The 18690-nt window shown below is 41.5% G+C and overlaps 1 protein-coding gene across 1 annotated transcript in view; it reads right to left on the bottom strand.

Moving 5' to 3' along the window:
- The window catches only part of jph1b (junctophilin 1b), a gene marked incomplete at its 5' end in the record, with an annotated part of 114826 nt that extends 96549 nt beyond the window's left edge, over positions 1–18277 (bottom strand). Inside the window, one exon of the mRNA XM_080034436.1 lies at positions 17899–18277. Within this exon, the coding sequence (XP_079890562.1) occupies positions 17899–18277 (379 nt within the window). The remainder of the gene's footprint in view (positions 1–17898) is intronic.
- Positions 18278–18690: the final 413 nt, after the last annotated feature.

Below are 18690 nucleotides of genomic sequence, written 5' to 3' on the forward strand. Positions count from 1 at the left end.
TATCATTCTATAGCTTTCCCAGTCTATTGCTGCCCCTGTCCCAACTCAACAGTTTTAGATGAGCATTTATATACTGTACATGTACATGTGGAAAATAAAACGTTTTACTTCTGGCCCCCACTGCAACAGTACAATGTTGACTTCTGCTAATGCAACATCTGCCATAATCGCCTTATAGTGACTGCACTGATCTTCAGCTCAATAAGGTAACATATTAACTTTAGCTAAGTACCCCATACAACCCAACCTCAAAAATATTCATCTCCGTGTCAAACAGCTGATCACATAGAAGTCAAAAAGAAATTATAAAATAAAGCTTTCTCTGCCCTCTCTATCTGTCTGCCTGTCTTTCTCTCTACACTGTACACTCAGTCACTTCGACAGCATCGGCAAAAAAAGAAAAGAAAGAAAAACATCCGATGGCATTGGCTAATAAAACAACTATTGACAATCATGCCATAAATCGCCGATGGAAAATTCCATAGCCAATTGGCACAACCCCTAAAACACACACATTCTCCCACGTTTAATGTTCAAGTTATTGCATGACTGGGAGTGAGAGCACAGTGACTAAAAAGGGATATATTTTCTACTATAGGCTAGCATATTACTTGTTGATATTCCTTACCTAATAACACCTAGATCAGGGGTAGGCAACTAGCGGCCAGTGGGCATTAAAGGTGAAGTAAGCGATGTATTTATGTTAATATAAGTGTTAAATCGCTCTATATTCATACAGTGATCACTTATATAGTGATTCATAAAGCCGATCTCTCAGTCACTGCATGTAATTGGCAAATAAACTTTTCGGGGATCCCACTACTAATAACCAATCAGAAGAGAGAACGCTACAAACCAGCACCTGTCTCACAGCCGGTGCACATGCAGAGCGACAGAGGGGTGAATGTGTATGCGCCTACAATGGCGGAGCAGGTACAAATCCTTCCCAATATCTGTTTTGATGGTTTTTATCATGTTTTATCTAGGGTTGTCAAAATTAACGCGTTGACGCAGGGTGATTAATTTCTGGAATTAACGCGTTATTTTTTTTTAACGCAATTAACGCATGTGCAGAATGATCCGCCGCGTGCATCCCACCCGCTCTGTACTACAGTCACTCTAACGTTGTGGCTGACCCAGGATCAGTAGCTGCGCGCGGCCAAACATAGCAGCACGCTAGTCTGTGTTTTAAACTGCTAACCACCGATCTATAACTGCTGCTAACGGCCACATCTGTGTCACGGGCGGCAGTTGCTCTAGGAAGCAACAGGAGAAACATTCTGCTCCAAAACCATGGATTCACCAAATAAATCCCATTCTATAGCCTATCCTATCTCAAAGACATAGGAATAGAGACAGCCAAATTGAAGTATGGTGTGGTAGCATATGTTTTAGTTGATTATAATTTATTTGCAGTATTTACACCATTTGGATTTTCAATTAATTAAAAAAAATACATTTAAATGTATATATTCACCTTCTGTCCTTTATCTTTCCATTCATACAACAATATACAGAGAAAATGGTAATTTTTCGGGCCTATTTCGAATGGTAGAATTAATCGTGATTAATCCACAGAATCCTGTGATTAATCTGCTTAAAAATTGTAATCGTTTGACAGCCCTAGGTTTATCACATTTATGGACCTGAGATGATGCTAGATAACTCACTGATTGAAGACCGCAGTGCATGAATGTGGTGACGTGGGGACAGGAAGTTAGCTAAACTGACCATTCCACTAACTGAACCTTTAATTATCCCGTCAGAAATAATATCTGGACCGCCAGATTATTCTGATTATTTAATTTGTTTCAATATGGAACCGACAGTCCCAAATATAAATAATCTAACCCCTGAAGATATAGTATAGGCTACTTTTAGTCATGTTGTGAGTGAATGAAAGACATATTGAGGCCACTTTAAAACATGTATTCCATGGATCAGTGTTCAGGTGAAAGGTAGCCGGTGTGTGTAAGGCTATTATAAAAATAATTTAAAAAATAAAACAGCAGTATCTCAAACTTATTTTAAGCCTACTTGCAACGGCGCCACATGTATGAACAATAATATAGATGAAATCAACACAAACATGTCGGCGCATAGACGTAACCAACAACTCCAGCTTCATGTGAATGATTGCAGCATTTAAACCATCCGCTTAAGGCTCATGTATGCTCTACGTTAGATACGCATACGGATATGGACGGAGCCTTCTGTCTGTACATTTCCCCTGTATTTCTACATGTATCCTGTAAGCTTGCAGATGCGTAACAAACGGACAGAACGTTGCAGTACCACTGAAAATCGCTGGGGGAGCGTAGCCAACAGTTCACTTTCACTTTTAACCAGACTGTACATACATTTAAAAATACAAACAAAACACAAATAATACTTTAGAAAATGGCTTTACTTTTGAGGAGAGGTTTGTGTGAGTTGGTACGAGATTACATACACATCTATCTATGATGTTACAAGGCTGGGTCACAGGGACAGACACCTACAACAGAGCAGCATTAGCGGGGATCAGAAGGGGAAGAATGTCAGCTAGACAGCAGCAAAAGTGAAGTGCCGGAGGTCCGTGCGAGACTAGTTTGTTTGACATGTCGTGATTTATGTCCTCCAGTTTAGCCTCTTCCATTGCTACTAGGGATGTCCATGGTTAACTGGTTAACCGTTAAGAAGATCTTTAACCGGTTAATACTAAAGGTTAAACGGTTAAAACAAATTGTATCATCTTAATTTCTCTGAAATCCGGACTCTTATTTTGATATCGCTAAACCGGATGTAAGAATGCCAACTGTCGGTAAAGAATGAAAAGAGTCGTGTAGGCTACTCTCAACTTTATAATAGGTCCATGGTACGCTCCCAGAAAGATAGCCAGTCACAACAAGATAGTCACAACTTATGGTCATAACACTCCCCTGTCATGTGTTTGCATAATTTAAGCAACAGCGTGGGCTCCCGCTAGCTTAACATAGCGCTAGCATTAGCCTTCTTGAGGTGGATGCTGTCCTGCATCTATCACCGTCTCAGTGAGTGTGAGAGAGTGACAGACAGGCAGTGAGTGCCCCTGCACAGACACAAGGAGGTCTGCCATGCTTGTGTGTGAGGATCAATAGTGAAAATCCGTCATAAACAAAAGCGTAAAGTACCGTTATGCAGTACTGATAACGTCAGAGCTTATCAATACTACGGTCTTTCAAAATGTTGCCCCGTGCTCAGCACTACTTACCATCGGGTTTTGGTAGGCTACCCATCCCCTAAGCCTGTGTGTCTCTCTCTGTGTGTGTGTGTGTGTGTGTGTGTGTGTGTGTGTGTAAATGTCCCTTTTCAGTCACTTATTTCACTTTCTGCTCCTACATTCGCATACTAGACCTCTTCTCACAACAGACAAGGTGCCGTGTGAATGTCAAAATGTGTGTTAAATTAATATGCAGGTCCTTGGAACAAAAAAAGGTCAGGAGCCCTGCTATAATGTTTCATGTATTTCACTATAAATAGGCTACATTAAATCTTAACGGTTAACCGGTTAATAACCCTTAATTCTTGTGGTTAACCGGTTAAAGAAAAAAATCTAGATGGCCATCCCTAATCGCTACGGTAGTATATCGCTTAAGCTGTTTCTTCAATGGACCTATTATAAAAGGTTTTTATTAGGGCTGTCAAACGATTAATTTTTTTTTATCAGATTAATCACAGGGTGCTGTGGATTAATCATGATTAATTCTACCATTCCAAATATGCCTGAAAAATTCTAATTTTCTCTGTATATTGTTGTATGAATGGAAAGATGAATGACAGAAGGTGGATATGTACATTTAAAATTTGTCTTTTTATTAATTGAAAATCCAAATTGTGTTAATACTGAAAATCAATTAAAATCACACCATAATTCAATTTGTCTGTCTCTTTGCTATGTCTTTGAGCAAATATAGGCTATATAATGGCCTTTATTTGGTGAATCCATAGGTTGTGCAATCTTGAATACAACTTGATTGCAGTCGGCGTTGTGTGTGTGTGTGTGTGTGTGTGTGTGTGTGTGTGTGTGTGTGTGTGTGTGTGTGTGTGTGTGTGTGTGTGTGTGTGTGTGTGTGTGTGTGTGTGTGTGTGTGTGTGTGTGTGTGTGTGTGTGTGTGTGTGTGTGTGTGTGTGTGTGTGTGTGTGTGTGTGTGTGTGTGTGCGCAAGCGCAACCACTTTCCAGGGGACTGTTCATTTGTGCCAGAAAGCCGACGTTATGTTGATGTCTAATAGGACTGGGCGATATGGACCACATCTTATATCACAGTATAGGTAATTTTTAATCACATTAGATTATTTTCATCTTTAGCTTGGAATTTAAATTTCCATACAAAAGAGAAACTGGTGCAAAATACCACATCAGTCTTGCTTTAGTCAGTCAGTGCAAAATAAAAATGACAGCATCAACCAAATGTGTAGCCTACATTTTCCAATTGATAGTAGCCTATATCAAAATAATGAAAGACTTGAATTTTCCTCCAATATTTGCTCATCTTCATTTAAAAAAGATGTTAAAATTAACTAGTGTGCAAATGTCTGGTAATACTGTTTGACATGTTTTAAAGTTACATAAACCAGCCTTGCTGGCTGTCTCCACCAATAACAGCACGGGGGTTAAGCCCTGAATAGATGCTAAAGATGTCATTGTTAGCCAGCTAGCTCACGAGAGCTAACCCATGTAGTTTGCGGCTTAAAACCAGCCAACTCTGCGTCACGGCAACAGCACGCTGTAGCGCCGCACACAGCGGCAAGTTTCCTTTGCCTGTTAACATTTTTGACCGTTAAAACCAGCTGCTCTGCCACCGTGACATGGAGTTTGTTCGTAAACTGTAAAGTGACGGCGCACCGGAGCTAAACAGCTAGGGCTAACAGATGAGGCTTCTTCTGTTGAGGGTAGAGAAGCTGTATTGCAGCCCAGAACTCTGCTGCACAGCCCCCATGTGGCGCGGCGGTGTTACTGTAGTGTAACTGTAGGGACTCGGAGGGACAGCTGCCTCCCGCGACATGAACTTTTTTTCTCCGCGGTATAAATGGTATGGCCAAATCTCTCCCGGTAGATACGTCCACGGTATGATACCGTCATACCGCCCAGCCCTAATGTCTAATCACACACACCTCTGAAAACTACAGACGTTTGTGTCCGTGTGGGCTCTTCAGATTAAGCTGCTTTAAGTGGCCAAATATATTGGCTATAATAGCTACATTGGACATTGGATTTTTGCCATCCAAAAGGGCAAGGTGGTCAGATGCTGTGCTGATCTTGCACAATGTAAGGAATGCCTTATCAATATTTATTCATTTAGGCTATATTTCGCTACTCCACCTTAAATCAGCTCAGCCAGCTCAGGATAGTTTAGTTTCAGTTTCGTTTTCATCTCAGTTTCAAACAGCTGTTTGCATCAGCTGATTGGCTCCCGATAGTGGGAGTCAGTCTAAAGCCCCTATCTCACTGGGCTGCGACTGTTTGCGACAAGTTGGAGACTGCATTCGCGAGGGAGTCTCTAAACTGTCTCCAAATGTTCGCGGAGGTCTCAATTTCCTCTCGTGAGTCGCAGAGCCACGCAGTCCTGTCGCTTGAATTTTGAACATGTTCAAAAAAAGTGTGTTACACAAATCTACAGGGTTCTCAACTTTTGGAAATTGTTTAGAGTGAGACAGAAGCGGATTTCCCATGCGAGCGCGCGAAGCGCGCGAGCAAAATTTTATTGTGTTTATTTATTAATTTAAAGCATAATAATGGTTTTTAACACAAGTTCAGTTCAATATAATTTCTTTGTTTTAGTTAAAATATAGCCTATTGTAGTAATTTTATGATGAAAGTATAACTGGATTAATACCAAATGCCAGACTAGTGAGATGGGTGTAGGCCTAGGGTAGTTCTTCGGGGTAGTTATTTCAGTAAAACTCTTAGTTCAGTTCAGCAAATATGGATACTGGATATTACTGATGCTCGCTGTTGTAGCTTCGAGTGGCAGATTTTGAGGCCTTCAGGATAGGGGTTTTCTGGCTCCCACTTGAAGCACTGTGGCTCCACACCAGCCATTTAGACCATCATAATGGAGGACAATGTTCCTTCTAGGGCTAGTCTGTTTCTGGTGCTGGTGAAGACCAACCATGGCGAAGACTCTTTCGGCGTCCGCATTTGAATGTGGGAGCACTAAAACCAACTTGGCCCCTCAACTAGTAGGTGAAAAATCGAAAAGCAAGTGCAAAACAAAAGCATTATTAGCTATGTCTTATGGGCTTCATGAGGGGCCTCTAAGGCCCCCACACACATACAGGAATAAACTTTCTACATGTAAATTATATACTGTTCATAAAAAGTAGCTTTCCACCCTGTATCTGTTGCAATGGGCCCCTCCATCATATAACATGGGTCTGCAGACCAATCTTCTGAAATGTTTTTACAGTTGCAGAGTAAAGAGTGCTGCCTGTTTAAGAAAAATAATGTTCCTTCTGCAGCTCAAGATTTGATTTAAATCTAAATTTTCCAGATTGATTTTTCAGATTGATGCATTTTACTTTAAAACTGTACCAATTTTCTTCCAGGGGGGCATGCCCCCGGACCCCCCAACAAGGTACAGGATATCTCCCACAGTATCCCAAAATCCTGTGGGAAACACTGACTCCCTTAATATGTTTATGCCAGTAAACGTATGTATCTTTGCGGAAAAGTCAATGTAACTGACTGGATAGGGAGGGGGGCGGGGGGGCTTTAAGAGTCTGGGCCTATTATCTCATAATCCGTCTATGAACCAACTAGTTTCCACAATCTTTTTTATTTTTGCGGGGAGCATGCACAAGCATTATTCATAGAAAAAAATAAAAAATAAATCCACACAGGGCCCCGAGATCGTTAGGACCGCCCCCCTGCACGCTTGTCGTGTAGCCTGACGAAACGCTGCGCCTTCTCTCTGCCCGCTCGGCTCTCGCAGAATGCATTAGTGGGCGCAACAAACGCCACGGCCCGTGTGAAACGGCCTTAACTACTGAACGAAGGAAATCAAATTAGTTTTTCCCCAAAAAAACGAATGAGTTTTTCCCCCAAAAAACGGGACAAATTGTGTCCCGGGAGAGATTTTTCCTTCCTCGGGACAGCTGGTGAAAAAAGAGAACAATTTCGGGAAAAACGGGACGGGTGGCAACCATAGATAGTATAAATAAGGTGGCAACACTAGGTGATGGTGGTGAAGGCCAGGATTTATCGAAGCTATAGGCTATATATAAAAAAAATTGTTTGGCAGAGTTATAATTTGCGTGAGAAATGCAAGGTGTGGCGCGGAGCGTGTGAATTGCCTGAAATGCGTGTGTCTCACTCTCATTGCGTGAGGGTTGAGAACCCTGAATCTAGTCTCAAAATAGTCTCAGAGTGGTCACATGTGTCTCAAAGGCGTTGCAAACCCTTCTCAATTTAGTTTCCGCGAGTCAGAAAGTGCGAGAAATGTGAGACAACTTTGCGAGGGTTTGGCAACATATGAAACTAAATTGTGACTGATTTGAGACAAAAATGAGACTGACATTCCATTCGTGCGACGCTCGCCAGACGTTCGCAAGACATAAATGCGACCTCCCGGCAAGTGTTGGCCAGGACTTTCGCAAACGTGTCGTGAGGAACCAGCTCAGTGAGACTGCAAGTGAAAATGTTCGCAAATGTGCATATTTTCTCGCAATTTTGTGTCTCCAACTTAGGGCTGGGCGATTAATTGAAATTCAATTTCGATTACGATTTTGGCTTCCCTCGATCATGAAAACAAGATAATCGTAATAAAACTATTGTGTCGCACGCCGTGTCTTGTGTGGTAAATGCAGCGAACCCTTCTGTGTGCGCTCTACCCCGCCTGAACACTTTCGCTTTCAGCGATTGCAATGCAATGGTTTATTCAGCATAAAGTTAAAGTAGCCTACTCGCCCAAGACTGATGTTATATCGAAACACAAACGCCTTGCGCGAACAAAATAGCAAGTTGCCAGTTGAAACTCAGTGGCAGTGGGTAACGGTGTCATTCACAGTGCCACCTCGCCAGTGTGAGCCGCCGCACAGAAAAGCCCTGTGGCTTTACGGCTAAAATGAACCGGGGATATCCTGCCCGTTAACGTTGTTGATGTGGAAGGCTTCCGCGATCGAATTGCATTTCTTGAGCCTGGATACACAGAGCCATGTCGCCAAACTGACAGCGCGACAAGAGAAAATATACAGTGGTCCGCCTCCCTCCGTTAGTTTCACTCTACAGCCGAACAAATTACAATAACCACCACGGACATCGTTTAAATAAAGCCTCTTGTTTTTATGATCATTAGGGCTTTGATGCAGATTCTGAAGTCTGAATATTACGTTGGCAGCTGCTGTGCAGTTTTTTCAACTCAACCTGCACTGTAAAAAAAAGGCAATGAGTTAGTTGATCTTTTTGTAGATTCATACCTCCTCAACGTGCAAATAAATGAGTTGTTCACAATCACATCCCTAGTAAAATATTAATTTTACTCTTAGATTGGAAGGTTTCACTGTTTATTTATTTAGCGTGGCTTTTTAGTTGTAGGCTATGTTTGAGGAGGACATTTGGGAGTTTAATTTATGCAATGTTGAAAGAATTTACAGAATTTTCATTTTGGGGCATCCCTACAGTGAATAATCGTCTTTAATAATCGTGATTACAATATCAATCAAAATAATCGTGATTATCATTTTTGCCATAATCGAGCAGCCCTAAAACTTGTCGCACACTGTCGCAGCCCAGTGAGATAGGGGCTTAAAGCCAGTGATGATCACAAACAAAATGATTAAACAAAGCTATCTCTTCCTCTCTTCCTCCCCCTGTGTGCATATCTTTCTCTCTACATTGCACATTGAGTCTAGCCTGGCATTCCCAGACCTGCCACTAGGCGCAGGCAAATTAAATTTGCTGCGCGTGTTGGTCTGGAGACGCTCCGTTGAAGCTTATCAAGACTACCAGAAATCTGGTATAACGTTTCAATTGGTTCTATCTAATATGGGCGCGCCAGAGCCCTTTATATGGTGCTCTGGGGAGGACGTAACCGGATGACGACAGTGACGTGCATGCGACGTCGAAGCTGTGATAGTAAACATCAAAGATGGCTGCGGATATGTTGTGTGAGTTTGAGACTGCTTTGGCCTCGACCCTTAACGAATTGGAAGACGGGACTCATAGCTTTCACTAGCAAGTAAGTGGAATGTTCTGTTTTGCCGACCGACAACGGCAAACGTTTAATTGAACAGTTTAACAGCTGTTCGCTAAACGAACGGGGCTTACGTCACTTGTGCATCGCTCTGATTGGTTGTAGTGCTATCCAACTGCGTGCAGTGGCATTTGACATGCACGAGTAGGAGCCGCCCCTAGAGTTGGAAATTACTATTGATCGTCGCCAGACCCTCTATCGTTCAAGATATCAGGGTCAGGATTTCCAGGCTACATTGAGTCACCATGCTTAAAGGAAACAGGATTATAACCTCATTTAGTTTTTGAATATTTTAATTTTTTATTTTAAAGGTCTCATATTATACACTTTTCTGTTCTATTATACACCATATGATATGGTCTTAGTGGTCCCTAATACGTTTTTCTTTCATTGTTTGCTGAAAAAAAAGTTCAGATCATTTATTGTAGTATGCCTCTATACCCTGATGTTCAGCTAATCTCACAATGGCCTATTTTTTAAACCGAGCCGCAGCTCCTCTCGTAAATATACAATCTATGAGCTCCCCCCGCCCCCTGTCCGGAAGCGAAGCCATACGCCTCACCCTCTGTCTGTTTGTAAACAATGATGACGTACTTGCCTGTTAGCACGGTTAGGTTTAGCCTACCCGTGAGAAGAACCATGTCTAGTGCTAGTAACGCAGTAACGCAGGAGCTCAGCCGCACTTTGAACAGTTTGACATGACCGATCCTTGTCTACATGAAAGACTATGTTCATACAGATGCACTGAAAGCCACAAGCTAATGGAAACGGCATGTTACACACAATAAAAATGCAGCATAAGATGGTGGCTACTGCAAAGCTAGCTCGGGAGCTAGCTGCTAAAAAAATCACTAAAATCAGTGAAAACAATAGTTTCAAAGTTGACTTCTACACTAATAGCTTCCAATCCTTTGTCCTGTTAAGACGAGACACGGCAGGCAAAAACATCGTTTTTTTTTAGCACTGGTCAATTTTGAGATTTGTGTCTATTTAGCTTCCATAACATACATGTCTTCTTTCAAACAAGTATGGATAAAAGGTCCAAAATATACGTTTTAGGTGTTTATTTTACTAAACCTTGACTGCTTGCGTCTGTATTTTGCTCCTAAGTTCGTCAAAAGTGAGCATTCTAGCGTAACATACAGCACCGCGACCGCTGTATGAATCATAATAACCATGGTACTGTTGGAAAGCTCTGAATCGTTATTGGAACAACGTTATTGGATCCAAATATGGTAATTTCCTTTGTATCAATAACCAATCGTGAAAGTGTGAGGAGGGATTCAATGCTAGGAACGCGACCTCATTGGCTAATGCACATTTCTGACGATGTGATTCGCTAAAAGGCATCACGTGATGCTAGCCGCGGGTAGCTCGAAAATCACAAAATCAAATGGAAAAACTTCGAAAATATGCCAAACCAACAAAAAAAAAATACTTAATCAATTGGCTACGGACATTACATGATCGCCATTTGAATGGGAAAAGTGTTAAAGACGTGTAAATCACGCTGATCACGTCGGAGAGACATAGACTGTCAGAGGATCAGAGGGGAGATGCTGGGGAGAGAGAGCGTCTGTGCCAACTCCAGAGCAGGTTGACAGACAGTGGCTAATAATGAATTAATCACGTTTAAATTAGCATGTGGATGTAAATGTTACTATGCTATGGTTTATATATGTTAAGCAGTGGTAGGCCTATATGGCATTGAGGGGTGTAGGGCCTAATTCAATAAATTACTCTAGCTATAATCAGTGATTATCAGCAGAATTCACGTTTTTATCTTTAACGGCCGTTTTCTCAAAATGAGCTTTTTGACCACTGACATCAACCAAACTTTCCATAATCATTCATAGCACTATTTTAAAGGTTTTTACACAAGGATGTGTTAATATATTGTTAATTGATGATACATTTTCCTCCTAAAAATATGCCTAAAATGCATAACTAAGACATGTACATAGTATATAAAATGAAAAAAGGCTGTATCCAAAATCTGTTGAGTAAAGACTTAAGAAGCTAATTTGTGCTTAAAGTAAAATAGAGATTTTAACTTTGGCTTTATCCAACATCTCGATTTTTTTCTCGAAAAATGACCCAAATGTATGCATAATTGGTTAAATATTGCCATATTTGCATATTTAATAAAATATTAAAGAAAAACATGTAATACAAAAAATAATTGTGTTAGTGTTAGTAATCAACTGGCAAAGTTTCATGATGATATCTATAAATTAAAAAAAAATCCCTATTCACCTGGGGTGTCTCGCCTTAAAAACGAGGCATTACTAGACTGGTGTGGGGAATATAAATGGTATTATGAGCAAAAACTGAATGCTTGTCCCAAAGCTAATAGCTATACACCAGTCAGGCAAAAATACCAATAAAAACATTTCTTTCAGTTTCACCCTTTGAAAAAAAGCACAAGTAGCTTCCTATCCGTTGTGTTATTAAAAACGAGGCATTAATAGACTGCTGTGGTTAAGATAAATTAGTGGATTATGCAACATTCAGCATGCTTTGCTGTAATACAGGCATCTTGTCGCTTAGCGACAAGCAAACAACATGGGGGTGAAGGAATATTTTTCCAGAGGATCTCGGGGTCGTGGACCAATAAGAAATAGGGGGTGGGCTGCACAGTGGAAGTTTCTGGCTTTCCAGTTTTTGACGTCAGAAACGGGGAGAATTCTGACTGGAGTATATTGGGGGGAGGGGTGGAGGGTTTCAGAAAGGGGGAGAGTGAGAAAAGGAGAGAGCTCTCTTTTTTTATATACTTTGGCAGTCTCTAGGCACACCGTAGACCCATAATTATGTTCAACAACATCGAAAAAGTGCATTTGCACAATATGGGAGCTTTAAGTCAACTTTGACTTTTCACGTCCGTCAGTGTGGGACTACGCGGTGAAAGAACAGAAAAGAAAGTATGTCTTTTGCAATGGGCCTACTTGTAAGTTGTAACCCTGCACTCACACCAAAAGCTTCATGGACGTTAGCGGCAGCCGCCAGTCATTAATTTTTCCTTTAATTTTCGCTACAAAGGGCGAACTGCACCTCGGCTGCAGGGAGCAGCGCAATGGCAACCACCGGCACACAGGCGTATAGTGTGAGTCCACACAGTCTGAAATAAGTACTACTCCTAAACATTCACAACAACCAGTTTAATTTAACCAAAGTTGAACAAAAACTCCCAACTAAATAATAATCTGTTTATGTTATAGGGGAGAGTGGCCTAAGTTGTGCAACTTTTCACTCAAAGTGACTTTAAAGTAAGGCCTTGACAGTAAAGTCTCCAACTCAAATATGTACATATATTTCAGGATGTTGTGCATCCCTGGCAATAAAAACTTTGGATCTGGAATAAACTGTTGAAGAAATATAGCTTTCGGGAAAAAAGTTGTCTTGTTGCACAACTTGCCCCCGGTGTGGTGTAAGTTGTGCGGTTGGAGAGAATACCATGGGGTAAATTGTGCCATTGATATATATCTCATAAACTGTAATGCAAGACAAATCCATTAGACAATCACTTATTTAAGGAGTATTTAAAGTAAATAAAGTAAATATTTTACAAAGATTGAAGGACAATTTTCTTAAACAAGGCCTAGCAGATCTAGGTGGTTTTACCTGCAAAGCTCACAATGACAAAGTCACCATTATCATCTTTCTGGCCATCTGAACTCTCATCAGTGGTGTCGTTAAAGGCCAGGACACACCAGTCCGACATGTTCCGACTACGCAAAAAATGGAGTCGGCCGTTTCAGGAAGCTCCAGTCTTCCCGTCGGGGCCAAAGAACACACCGAGACGACTGTTTATTTTCCGTACGCTCGCGGGACGTAATGTCTCCACAACAGCAGGCGGCGCTAATCTGTATTGTGGCCCGAAAAAATACGAAAGCCGGAAATGATTGGACATCTCTCTAGAGCATAAACATAGATAGAAATACGTATTTATATTTATGGACCATAAGAGCACAATTTTTAGCAGAGAGTGTCGAGCATGGTGTCGAGCAGTCAACAAGGGTTGATGCATGTGAGTACTCTCAAAACGAAACGAACAAACACATTAAAACGATGGCTAGCTGTTGTTAGCTGTTTGTGCTACCCGCCTCACTTCCGGGCTTCACTGATTCGCTAGTCCTCCACCAATCAAATTGCTCCAAATGAAAGACGGTCGGCGGCCGACAGGCTCAAAACAAGCCCGACGACCTCTACGTCGGCCGACGTCACGGCACACACCAAACAGATTCGTCTTTTTTTTTGACGACGGCGATTATCGGGCTGGTGTGTCCTGGCCTTAAGTGGAATGGAGATGTCACTCTCTTCTGAGCTACTGTAGACAATCACTTTCTTTTGGTGACCAGCGTATACAGCCATGCCACTGGCACAACTCTCAGAAATGTACTTTGCACTAGTTGCTCCGTGCTTGTGGAACCAACTGCCACCTGACAAATGTGATTCCCCCTACATTTCTGCCTTTAAATCAAGGCTCAAAACCCATATGTACACCCTGGTGTTTCCTCCCCATTAACTATCTTACCTCTGCACTACTATCTGTGTTTATGTGGATGTATGGGCTTTACGTCTTTTATTTTGGTTATTGTTATTTTACCTTCATTGTTTACCTACTGAATGCACTATGTACAGCACTTTGGACAGTGCAAACTGTCATAAATGTGCTTTTATAAATACATTTTACTTACTTACTTACTTATAACTCACCTAGGCCCTTTGGCACAAATCACCCCAATCCCAGAAATTTGGAGAATAAGCATGATGCAGCAATTTAGGGCTGACATTGTGCTAACTATATAGACACAAAGTGTAGCATACCAAAGCACTAAAACATGTGTCAAATGTTTTCAAACTTGTCTATAATTGTTCAGACACAATAATCAAAAAACCTTGATCATGGAAATGTTACTTTAAAGGGCAAAACACAGTTTTTGAGCTTAAATGTGCTTATATCTTATTCCTTGTGTCTCCCTTCTTTACAGGATGAGTCAAATGGATGGCTCTTCTTAAATATGTGGTCACATTTCCAATTTCTTCCACGGTTTTCTAGAAACAAGGGGTGGCACAACTTCCAAAATGCACAACTTAGGCCACTCTCCCCTATGTTTTATAGTTTGGTTCTCAATTTTTTTTTTTTTTTTTGCTATTTGCACTGAGTTGGAAATGATGATATTTTAGAAATTATGATATTTTAGAAAAACAATGAGCAAAATTCTGACCCTACCATCTGACTTTCGCAACTGAAATACAGACTCATCAGACCAGGCAAGACTTTTACAATCTTTTATTGTCCATTTTTGTTGAGCCTGTGCGAATTGTAGTCTCAGTTTCCTGTTTTTATCTGACAGGAGTGGCACCCGGTGGGGTCTTCTGCTGCTGTAGCTCATCATGTTAATATTTGTCAAAAAATGCTCTAATGTTGTTCAGACCATGTTGCTTCACGTAGACACAATGAACATTAATTTGATCCATTACTAAAACTTTCACAGTTTTCAACCAAATTCGAAAAGCTCATATGTTGTGACTGTCCCAACCACATTTCAAACTAGATAAAAACTAAGGATAACAAATGCAAATCTTCTCAAAAAAGTACAAAATGATCTTACAGATGTCTATTTGGGAGTGATTTCTTTTCAAAGTCTAGGTACAATAATTGGAATTAGCTATGATTAAATAGATTTTGTCCCTTAAAATTAATGTCATATATGGTGTGACACCAAATTGTGATTTGTGTAATTGTAGGGCCCTATGAAATCCGTTTTATTTTTTTCCAAATTCCGTTTTATTTTTTCACAAATTCCGTTTTTTCCGTTTTAATCTCATGACTTCCGTTTTTTTACAATTAACACTCATTTCGTCATCAGAACGAGTGTCTAATTATTGCGAACAAATAATATTCTAACAATTTAATCAGATATAAGGCTAAATTTAAAATACATCACAACATTGCATTGTTTTAGTGCTTAAAAAAAGCAAAAAAACAAATTTGTTGGGTATAGGCTATAACAGAAAATAAAGCCATTCATTTTGTGCTTCAAGTGAAACATTAAATATTATTTTTACATAAATAATAAAGTCCTTATTAACTTTGCAAGAAGCTGGACTAGAGTGAACATTGGACAAGGCTCTATAAGTCCATGGCTTTTACCTGTGGGACAGCGCTTCACCCAACAGCGGGCTGCAACACCAACCTACAGTCTATTGTGCGACGGAGAGTTAGTTAACATTAGCATCAGCGTTATCCGACATCACAGCGTTATCCGACATCACGGCAACAGCTGAATAATGTAACACATTACACAAGTTACACTACATGAAAACAACGGGCTGTAGACGCTAGAGTTATAATTGCGTGTAGGAAACATTGTTGAGACTGGAATTTCGTACCACAGCGGCCGTTCCATAATACAACACTCCCTTTAGCAATGGCTGAATATAAGACCTCCCTGTGCTGTGTATCTGCGGGAGCGAGTGGCATTAATAACTTAAAAACAGTAAACGTTTAACATGATTACGTGCTTTTAGATGCTTTAATCATATGCCGAATTTATAAACAGACCATATTATTAACAATAAATTAAGTTAAGTACATGTCAGAGTTACGTACATGGATACATTCATAAGTAAACATTGAATAGACAGATTTGTGAAAGGGGTTTGGCGCTGTGTATTACATTAGCGATCCTGCAGCCAGGCTCTACTTTTCACGGCAGTAGTTTGGTCTTTAGATGTCGCCAAACCAAAATTCCTCCCTCGTTCTGCTTTAATTTCAACCGTGTTGTTTCCCTTTGCCTTGGAAATTGAATTTCACCAAAATAATGGCGAATTCCGTGACATTCCGTGTTAACAAGCAGATTCCGTTTTTATTGCCCGATTCTGTGATTCCATCCGCGTTTTCGTTATCGCGGAAATCATAGGGCCCTATAATTGTTTGGACACCTTTTGGGTGGAGAGTTCCCTGTTCGATCAGGAAGTACAGAAAACATCTCGCACACAACAACACAACGCCGCAAAATCGGAGCTAGATCCCAGGCTGTTTTTGGAAAGCCATACTAACGTCCTACTCATACTCATTTTAACATTAATTTGAGTATGTGACGGTTGTATGCGAGTTTGGGTAGTCGAGAAAAATGCCCGGATGAGTACTAACTTCCGGGAAGATTTTGGGTATGGAACGATTGGATACTTTTCCTACTCAACAGCCCCACAATGCATTGCGTCTTTTCAAACGACAAGGGAGTTTTTTTTTTTTATTCTTTATTTACAATTCTGCATTTCCTGCACAACACAGGACTATATGTAAAAATGTATTGATATCTAACCTGTGGAGGGCGGTAATACGCTAAACACCGTCTAAACGGCCAGAATCTTATAAGAAGAAATTCTTTATTGCTCGAGTATACTTCAGTGTGAATGTTTCGACGCACCTAATTACCGAACGTAGCGATCAAATCGACCAGCGAAAATACGCTGTATGGGTCCTGTTTGGTTAACAAAGCAAAGCGAGAGGCAACACGTGTAAAAATAAGACGTATCCGCCGCTGTTGCCGTGCTTAAAAGGTGCTGTAAGCGGAATGGTTCTTTTAGCTAATTTCCTATCAGTTACTGCAGTTAGCAGTCCCCTCGCTTGTCCCTACGTCACCACATTAATGCACTGCGGTCTTCAAACAGCAAATTATCTAGCACCATCTCAGATAAGTAATTGTGATAAAACATGATAAAAACCATCAACACAGACATTAGGAAGGATTTTTACCTGCTCCGCCATTGTAGGCACATAAACATTCACCCATCTGTCCTCTGGCGTGCACTGGCAGTGAGACCATGAGTGAGACGGGTGTCGGTTTTTAGCGTTCTCTCTTGTGATTGGATATTAATTTCGGGATCCGACAAAAAGTTTATTTGCCGATTACATGCAGAGCAGCTGACTGAAAGATCGGCTTCATGAAACGCGCACATTGTAAGTGATCACTGTATGAATAAAGAGCGATTTAACACTTATATTAACATAAATAAATCGCTTAATTCACCCTTAAAGCGAGCGCTAGCTTTAGTTTTAGCCACGAGAGCAGCGACGTCGGGCGATGTAGACGTTTACAGTGACGTCATGACGTTGCTCTCTTGCCGACTCTGGATGGTGTGAAACCAAACGGTTCATAAATGGTATAAGGCTGTAACCAGTTTTGAACTGGCCCCAGCACCAGCCTGGAGCTGGCTCTTGGTTCCTGTTGGAGTGAAAGGCGTTAGAAGGACCAAGGAAGGGTCCCACAGCATGCTGGCTGTTGTAATTTTTCGGCAATCTCAGTTCAGTAACCATTCCAATACCAATTCAGCAGTAAAGTGTCATTTAGCATTACGCTTTTCACATATGACAAAGATAAATCCCTTTTTTGTCATTACTGCATTTACATCTAGGCTATATTGTCAGATTACAGTTGTTAGGCCTATGAAGTTAGCATGCTATCATAAAATTAAAGAGCAAAAAAGTGTCTGAAGTGCATGATACCTCATATGGTGCGTGTGACGGTACATCATAGCCTATTGTGTGACAGGTTTTTTCTGTCACACAAAAAAAGTGATTTTGTCAACACTCGCTAATCCACCTTTAATATAGTCTAGCCGGGGCTACTTTAAAAAATGATAAAATGTGAATCAGCATCCGTGTCCCCGTCTCACCTCCATCCCCGTATGTCTCCACTCCGTATCCGTCCTGCAGTCCGTTACTCCAGGTGCCCTCGTACCTGGCCGGTGTGTTGAGGCTGTGCCGGACTCCGTATCGACCTTTGAAGCCGTGAGTCCACTCTCCCCGGTAAATCCACCTCCCCTTGGTCTCTACCCCGAGCCCGTGGCGTTTCCCCTGGGTCCAGAAGCCCCTGAACACGTTCCCGCTGGGCCACGTGTACACACCGGCGACCTCGAACCCGTTGGACCAGGAGCCGGAGTACTCGCCCTGGCCCTTGGGTCCGGTGCACACACCATGGCCGTGGGCTTTGCCTTCTTCCCAACCTCCGCAATAAGTGCCACCATCGTCAAAGTCAAACCGACCGCCCGTCATTCAGAAACGGAGGTGAAAAGTCCAAGTGGGGGTTTCTTATTGTAAAGTCCAGAGTGTTTTCAGGTAGCCTAGCAGGTGAAGCTGACAGGGCGGCTACACCGGCATGGACCTAATGAAGTCTGCCGTGGACTGAAAGCTGGGCGTAGGAGGGTGAGAGGCGGCCGCCACGGCTGCCACAGTCACTCCACTGCTAAATGCTGCCAGGAGACTCTCTCTCTCTCTCTCTCTCTCTCTCTCTCTCTCTCTCTCTCTCTCTCTCTCTCTCTCTCTCTCTCTCTCTCTCTCTCTCTCTCTCTCTCTCAAGGAAAGGCTGAGAAGAGCAGCGAGGAAAGCTTGTGTTTAGGCTTATGTCAGTAAACCCACTCTGAATATTAAGAGTTAAGTTGCCAAAGGTGGATATTTAAAAAAATAAG

The sequence above is a fragment of the Ammodytes marinus genome (genome assembly GCF_949987685.1).
Source record: "Ammodytes marinus genome assembly, chromosome: 9".
Classification (NCBI taxonomy): Eukaryota; Metazoa; Chordata; class Actinopteri; order Uranoscopiformes; family Ammodytidae; genus Ammodytes; species Ammodytes marinus.